Source organism: Patella vulgata, chromosome 7 (assembly GCF_932274485.2).
Source record: "Patella vulgata chromosome 7, xgPatVulg1.2, whole genome shotgun sequence".
Taxonomy (NCBI): domain Eukaryota; kingdom Metazoa; phylum Mollusca; class Gastropoda; family Patellidae; genus Patella; species Patella vulgata.
The window spans coordinates 19,305,428-19,313,904 of record NC_065885.2 but is presented as its reverse complement, the minus strand read 5'-3'; the positions used below and the strand labels follow the sequence as shown (position 1 = coordinate 19,313,904).

General features: G+C 36.7%; 1 protein-coding gene across 1 annotated transcript; it reads left to right on the top strand.

Annotated features, from left to right (window-relative positions):
* Nucleotides 1-594: 594 nt before the first annotated feature.
* Nucleotides 595-7,842, top strand: LOC126826923 (endoglucanase E-4). The gene is made up of 11 exons (XM_050556071.2): nt 595-749; nt 1,367-1,580; nt 2,294-2,467; nt 2,974-3,158; nt 3,785-3,944; nt 4,241-4,352; nt 5,073-5,223; nt 5,750-5,894; nt 6,328-6,493; nt 6,970-7,160; nt 7,754-7,842. The coding sequence occupies exons 2-11, from the start codon at nt 1,421-1,423 to the stop codon at nt 7,822-7,824; spliced, it is 1,515 nt and encodes a 504-aa protein (XP_050412028.2). The 5' UTR covers nt 595-749; nt 1,367-1,420; the 3' UTR covers nt 7,825-7,842.
* The last annotated feature ends 635 nt before the right edge of the window (nt 7,843-8,477 follow it).

Sequence of the window (8,477 nt, the reverse complement as noted above, 5' to 3'; positions counted from 1 at the left end):
TGTACTTATTTTATTTAATTGAGTGACGTTATTATAGGAAGGGTACCCAGAAGAACACGGTCTAACTGACGTAATATAATGAGGACACTAGTTTTGCGTTTTACCAAGAAGAAAATTAACAGATAAAGTTTATATTTCGCTCTTTAAAAATGGCACTATCCACTGTAATAAGTACAATCGAAAATTAACCGATATAGCGCTTAACCAATCAATAATCGCAATGATACTTTAAATCAACCTAATTCAACAATTTACTTAATGATAAATCATAATATGGAGATCGGGTTTCAATCCATTATAAATCGCGATCATCCGATGGCCCAGAAAGTTGATTATGGGCTTGCCGCGTGAATAACTGTCTAATTAATTTATTTAACCTTTGAGACCAAACGAAAGATATCGTGTAACTTTAAGATGTAAATGTTCACAAATTATCGCAACAGACTTTCATAGCATAATGCCATTGCTAACGATATTATACAATAAACTGGTTTTATAAAAGCTATACCCATTGCCAAAAGAGGATTCAGTAAGTGTTCTTTACTTCTATTCTAGCTAGCTTTGCCATGTTGGCCTTCTTACTTCTACTGGTAACATCCGGTTGCCTTGGTGCTGACGTTACGACCAAATTTGCGATAAAGCAGCACTGGGATAACAACTTTGAGGGCTCCTTCTGCTTCCACCTGACATCTAATTTAGTTGGATATGAAATCTTTATCTCTTTTGATAGCGGTGTAAAAGAACTCCAGGTACTTAAACTAACAAATGTATTGATACGTTTTGTGGAATTATAGTCAATTAGGTTATTTATACTCTTCGTTCAATGAGCTTGAATAATAAAATGATAAACCGACTATTAACCATTATAAACCATCCGATTGAAAACAGACGCCCAAAGCACACGTGGAGCAGAGCAACGAGTTACGTGAACGCAATATTAGGATGTTAGTTGATTAAAGATCCATTATGGGAGATTCGATAACGCGATTGAAATTTCAGCCTAGCCTCGATCATCATTACTAAAGTCAGTACGATAAACAGCATAGTCTCGATTATCCATTTAATCGTGAAGGAAAGTTATGCAGTAAATCGGCTGATAATCCACTAAAAATCACAGGCTAGCGATGTCATCTAGACCTGCAATAGACAGATTTAGCTCTTGCATAATGTATGTTTAATGGTAACGAGTATTAGCATTTCGTTGGCTTGGTTCTTGAGTGGTCTAAAGTCTACATGTTAGATCAAACGGTCTATCGTTAAATGAGGTCACGTGGTACATGACAATAAATACCTATTATATTTTAGTCCCGAAATAACCCTGCTAATGTTATGTAGATAGCCGTTTTTACGAGATTACTAATTATAGCAATGGGAGGCTGACTGGGTTGGATCACATCCACCCTGTGCTACGAAATACACCATGGTGAACAAAGAATCTAAAGGAGTTCACAGCAAAGGCGAAGATCTTTGCATCAGGTTCATGGGTAAAATGTGTACTGGTGCTACTCCTTCTGGTTCAGCTACCTTAAAAGATCTGACAGACGATCATCAGAAAGTTCCAGATGTGCCTCATGTCAATGGTAAGCTATGTTTTGATTAGATAATTACCACCTCTCAATGTGTCTATATAAGAGCCCGCCCCTGGAATGTTATCTGCTCCATTGTCAACTAAATATCTAAGTTTAATACAAAACACCCCCCCCCCCCCCCCTGTGATGTCAAGTTCACACATGGATATTATTTACCCATAAATAAATGTGTGGATAATCAAAGCCCTTGAAACAGGGTATGATTGGCAGTCTTTATTCCAAGCAGATATTGAGAATAATACAAATAATAAATTTTTGTTTTGTATTTCATTCTGTCATGGTGTTATATTAAAGCACAGCCATTGTCTTTCTTTGTGTGAAGCACATCTGTGTACTACTAATAATAAAATGTGCAACGAGCTAGAAAAAAAGACACATCCGAAAAAGACAAGTAGCTTGGCATTAATGTAACTTATCTTTTGATTTTTATGGTTGCTGGCATTTTAATGTTGCTGTTTTTGTTTAGGCTGTATGTTGTGGCCTTTTGAATTATGGTGATTTTCGCATGTTGCTCGGATACTGGAATTCGTATTTCGGCTAGTAATACTAAGTATAAATTGTGAGCTCTTAAGATGTCGCATATCTAATAATAAGTGCAAGGGGATCTCGCCACGCACAACAGCAACTAACAAGATGAAGCGATTGAATCCAATGGTCTGGTCGTAAATAAATAGTCAGTGGTTAGTTATCATCATAATTTTCAGGTGCGCAATCGACTAAATACAACTATGGCGAAGTTTTAGAGAAATCTATACTATTTTATGAGGCACAAAGATCTGGTAAACTTCCTAAAAATAATAGAATACCATGGAGAGCTGATTCAGCTCTGAGTGATAAGGGAGATGCTGGAGAAGATTTGACTGGTGGTTGGTACGATGGTAAGTTTCTCAGATAGTATTTTCCCAGACGCATTAATATAAAGTGCCTTGGTTTGCATGTTAGATACCACGACATTATTAGTAACTGTAAAGAGTGGGCGTAAAACTGAAGATTTGCCACAAAGAAACAAGTTAACAAAACCCCCATTCCGGGCATATGTACAAAACTGGTGCTAATAAATTAAACTAATTCGGAGTTCTGTTATATTCTGTCTCGCTATACACCTTAAAAAGCAAAAATAAACTACGGTGCAAGCCGCAATTGTATTTCAATATAATTAACCATAAGAGAATCATTGTATGTTCAACGCCAAATATTTACATGACACGTAAAAAATGTTTCAAAACCAGCAAATGTTAGTATAATAATTTTTCACTGTTTATGCCTAGCGTGTACAGTTTCTATCTTTAGTGACCTTTAATTCATGTTTATCAAATGTAATCAAAGAGCAATAATTCTTACTATTACATTAACTCGACACTGTCAATTCGGTCTTTTGTTTCAGCTGGAGATAATGTAAAGTTTAATTTTCCTATGGCTTGGAGTACAACCGTTTTGACCTGGGGTTTGATCCAATGGAAAGATGCCTATCAGAAATCAGGACAATTGGACTACATGTATGATTCTATCAGATGGCCCATGGACTATCTTATGAAATGTCACAGCAAAACCAACGAACTATACGTTCAAGTAAGTAATTAATGTATCCTCGGGTTATATTTAAGGTCACACAAGTAGTTCCAAATATCTCAAACAAAAAGAATTCAGTTTTCATCTTAGGGTTTGGTATCTGATTCTTGTTTTGCTTTTGAATGCGATGATTATCCAAACCTAGTACTTATGAACACAGCCTCTCCTGTTTTATGTGTTAATCCTACCGACGGCCTGGGTCAATGTATATATGCCTGAAATAACCGTAAATTATCGAACCGGACGGGCGTCATAATAATATATTCCCTTGAGAATGAGGTCTATAATTGAGCTATCTGCGGATATTATCTGCAATATACTAATTTCATCCTTTTTGCTTAGCAATGGTTATAGTCCATTAAACCAATTTTATGCTACGTTTTGTTAAGTGGTGTTTCCAATTAGTCATCCTCATCTTTGTCAAGGTTTCTTGAACACGAATGGAGCGATCGCTAGGAGTAAGGTGCGTTTCCGTGGCTGTGTAAATGCGATATTATAGGATATTAAGCTCCGTTTTCAACACAATGGATCAAAATTGGAAATAATATTAGAAAGTAATGTTGTTTCGAAATTGATGATATTTTTGTATTTTATTTATAATCCCTTTTTACTACTTCATTGATTAGGTAGGTGACGGCGGTACTGATCACGGTTCATGGACTAGCCCTGAACGTATGACCGGAAACAGGCCAGCTTTCAAAATCACCACTTCTCAAGGAGGAGCTGACGTTGGGTTGGAAACTGCTGCTGCCTTGGCTGCAGGGTCAATAGCTTTCAAAACAAAAGGTGAGGACTGCTTGCAAATTTATTGTGTTTGTGTGGGTTGGTGGGAGGGGGGGGGGGGTAAATTGAAATCAGACAATGAACCATTTAACCATTTTTTCAGACGCTTTAACTCCTCTTTAACTTCTCATTAAGTGCGTTAATCAAATGAAAGCTTACAATATGAATAAACGCGTTATTGATCACCTAGACCCTAGGATATGTAGCTTCAATCGGTGTCTAAACAATTACTAATTAATCTTTATTTGTGTGTCGCATTAATCATAGATATTGGCAGATGATATGTATTTTTGTTACAGATGCAGCCTATTCCCATAAATTATTAGCTCAGGCCAAATCGATTTATAATTTTGCCAGAAAGACGAAAGATCGTTACAGTGACACTGTCAATGCAGCTGCTGCTTATTATAAGTAGGTTATCTTAATTGTTTATCAATCATTTCATTTTGATAGCTACGGTCATATTTTTTAATACTTTCAATCATATAAGTATTTACAATTCACATTCCATTTGGCTTTAACTACATACATGTGGCGTGCGTGTTAATCGAGTGGAGACTTTCTGTGGATCGTATTTCCCCAGATCGTAGAAGACTTCCCTGCTTAAAGGCTCAATACCACTCTTGTTGTAACTGAATAATATGTCCCAATCTTTATTCTGGTCAACAAATTGTACTATTTTAGAATATTTCAATTAATTGATGATACAAATTTCATCTTAACACACCTTATTTAAACATTTTGAAAAATTCAACATAATAGTTTGAAACGTCTAACGTAAACCTTTTCAAATGAAACTTCAATTTAAAAATATTTTCGAACCCTCTGGACAAGTAAAATAGGATGTAATGGATAATTTACACAACAGGTAGGACACTTAAACATCTAGTACTAAGATAGAGATATTATTTATTTTCTGGAGCTTTCAAGCCAGCAAGAGTGTTATGGTCCCTTTAAGACATTAGGGAATAAACATTGACCACGCCCGTCCAAAAGGATATTATCTTCTTTTTTCGACACGTAGGACCGCATTTGATATAACAAATAAATCGTTGACCATCTTGGTCGCCACAAATCAATTGTGTCCCGTCTCAATGACAAACATTTCTACAACTAAGTTCTATTTAACAGATCTAACAACATAACAGATGAACTAGGTTGGGGGGCTTTATGGATGTATAAAGCTACCGGGGATAAATCTTATATTGCTGAAGCTGAGAAACACCACGAACCTGGTGCAGCTTGGGGATTCTCCTGGGATGAGAAAACAGCAGGAGTCAATGTAAGTTAGCTCGTCTAGCTATTGATATACATTTGTCATGCTAGGTTCTCACTATTATGATTCGCGCTACGATTGAAATCATGGTTTTAATCGTGGCGTAATCGTGGTGATCCTATCAGGTCTTAACATATATTGAGGTCAGTCGTGACAATCGTGTTGATCGTATCGATACGTATCCGAACGTATCTTCAGGTACCAGATCGTGGACTCAATAGGGACAATCCTGTCGTAACGCATCGCCCGACAGTGGGAAACCTAGCATTAGTTAAGTTTGAACATGTAATTTATGAGTTTTGGATCTGGTGCACGGATTTAGGATGGCGCGTCCCACTATAGCTAATATGAGAAAACATTTTATAAGAAGTATTTTATAAGGAGGCTATCTGTAAATTATTGTTGTAATAAAAATTGTATGCAAGTCTTTACATACTTAAATCTTCTTTTACGAAAATGAAAACCCTCATACGTTCCTATATGTTTCTTTGTTGTATCGAAATAGCACGCATTTGATTTGTTTTATATTTAGATGTTATTATATGAAGTCACAAAGAAGGATATATATAAACAAGATATAATAGCTACTATGAAATCCTGGATGCCTGGTGGAGATCTGCCATATACACCCAAATGCTTGGCCTTTAGATTAGTTTGGGGAGCTTTAAGATATGCATGTAAGCCGTAATATTCTAATTAAAATATTGTTATGATAGTTTGTCATCGATAATTCTTGATCCGTGTTTCTGATAAAAAATGCATTATTTTTACCAAGGTTCAGAATTCCATGTCACTTGCTGGTGTTACGGTCAAGAACGTTTCGGCTAACGCCGTCTACTGAAACGGTGGCCGAAACGTCGTATTTTCACAAGAAATATCCCAAGTCATTTGTCCAAACTATTAACCTGTGAACAGCACAGAGTAAAAGGTCGTATCAGTTTACTTTAGAGTGACGGTGACAGAAATGAGCAGGTTATACATAAACTAATAACTTTTAGATTCACAATTTTATGTCTTCTGGTATTGTCAATAATTTTTACAACTTTACAGTGTATCTGTGATTCTCGATATGTAGTTACCAATTTACAAGTTAATCCCCTTTAATTGTAGCCAATACTGCTTTAATTGCTCTGATGGCTGCTGATCAAGGAATCAATCCAGAGCCGTACAGAAAATGGGCGATGAGTCAGATTAACTATGCCCTCGGTGATACCGGTAGAAGTTATGTTGTTGGTTTTGGTAAAAATTCACCACAACGACCACATCACAGAGCAAGGTACGTTGGTCAGAATTAGTTAACTATTGTCAGAATCAAACAGTGGCGATCTTTCTGGGGGTCAAAGAAGTGCATAAATGTGAAAGTCAAAATATTGAAATTTATTTCGAAGAGTCAGTTATTGTAATATTATGCTGTAGCGAATGCTCGCCCTGAAACCACTTTCACTATTATGGCACTGATTACGTTTGTTCCCACTCTAATATTTGGTTATCCTTTAAATATGATCTGCAATCACGTACAGTCGGTAGCACAGCTACGACGGGGCGAGGGGTAGTTAGCCCCGGGATTCTCCTTTAGGAACGGCACTTTTGGTTAAATCATTTTTGGGAGAGTAAGAGTAGAAGGATACAAGCTTTTGTATCGAGACTAGTGTTTAGGATATACTGAAACTAATCCACGCTGAACTGCCTATAGCAAACCGTTTATTCATTGTACATCTACATATAACAAGATGATTGCTTTGTTAACTTCAGCTCATGTCCCTTGTTACCAGCCCCTTGTGGTTGGGGAGCCCAACAGAATCCGGGACCAAATCCCCATACACTTTACGGTGCTTTAGTTGGAGGACCTGGTTCATCTGATAATTATGCTGATGATCGAAAAGATTATACCAAGAATGAAGTAGCTTGTGATTATAATGCTGGCTTCCAGAGTACTGTTGCAGGTAAACAATGATTATTTTCATTATTAAGCTCCTCTTTATAAAAACAGTAAATCGATTACACAAGATAGTATTTGATGTTTATATTAATGCTGATTTGCTCAGTAGGTTACATTTTTTATTAAGTGGTGGATCTAGGATCTATTTCAGTAAACTAGGTGCTGGACTCTATTTCATTCACAGTTAGTTACAACTTTTCGTTTTTATTTATCCCCTTTCCGTTTCAAATATATCTTTGGGAATGTGTATCAATAGTATTATTCATGTGAAGTAGTGTATTGTCTTCTTCCACTATCCGTCCGAGTCATATGATTTGACTAAGATGGAACTGTTTGGTAGTTAGTTATAAGGGGTGGTGAATTTGAAATGCAGGCCCATTTACTAATTGTTCGTAGAATTATCGCCCCTATTACCGAAATCTGGTAGGTTAATTGTCTCAAATACCATACTGTGGCATTCTTGATTGTTGTGTTGGCGGGTGTTTGTTCATTTATTGAAAACGGTGTGTCATATCATAATGTAAAACAATAGAACTATATAACTTCTTAAAATTATATATTAATATAGACATCCTTATTTTGTATATTACGTTTTAGGTCTACTTCACCTGTCTATAAAGCATCAACTACCATCAGAATACAAGAGCATTTGCAGTCATAGCGGTTAAACTCTGAAATAAAACGTCTAACAATTTCCTTGCCTTTGTTCGTACCTAATAGTAAAGGAATATCATGGCATCCCCTATTTACATTGTAAGACCCCCCCCCCCCCCCACCTAATCGGCTTGTTTTGGTCATATTATGTGCACTTATATTATGTAAGGTGTGACCGTTAAATGTTCTACGATGTTCGAAGCGAGAGAGATATGGAGAAATTGGGTTTAAAGTTTACTTGACACAAACTAAGATATGGTTCAATTTTTTTTTAATAATTCGCTTTAGCGAAGGAGTCTTTTAGCTGTAGGAGGAAACCGGAGGAAACTCAGGGGCTGGACAGGCGACCCTACTCCTTGTTCTGTACATGCGGGGACTCGAAACCATGCCACTTGTTAAACAATTCGGCCACTCAAACTCCCGACAACCGAAGCACTAGACATAATGTTTTGTTAGCCTCACAAACGCTCACATGGCTTTTTTGCTCGCTGACTGGGGTTAAGGCATGATCGCATAACAAGCGACTCGTGACATGTGGTTAGGACTTACATGACCCTGTAGGTTTCAAACTAAAAACATTTGAGCCGTGAATTTCTATTAAATTCATAATCCCAAATCAAATAATCTGTGGTTACAGATCGTGCGGCTGTAATTTGAAATTGATCAT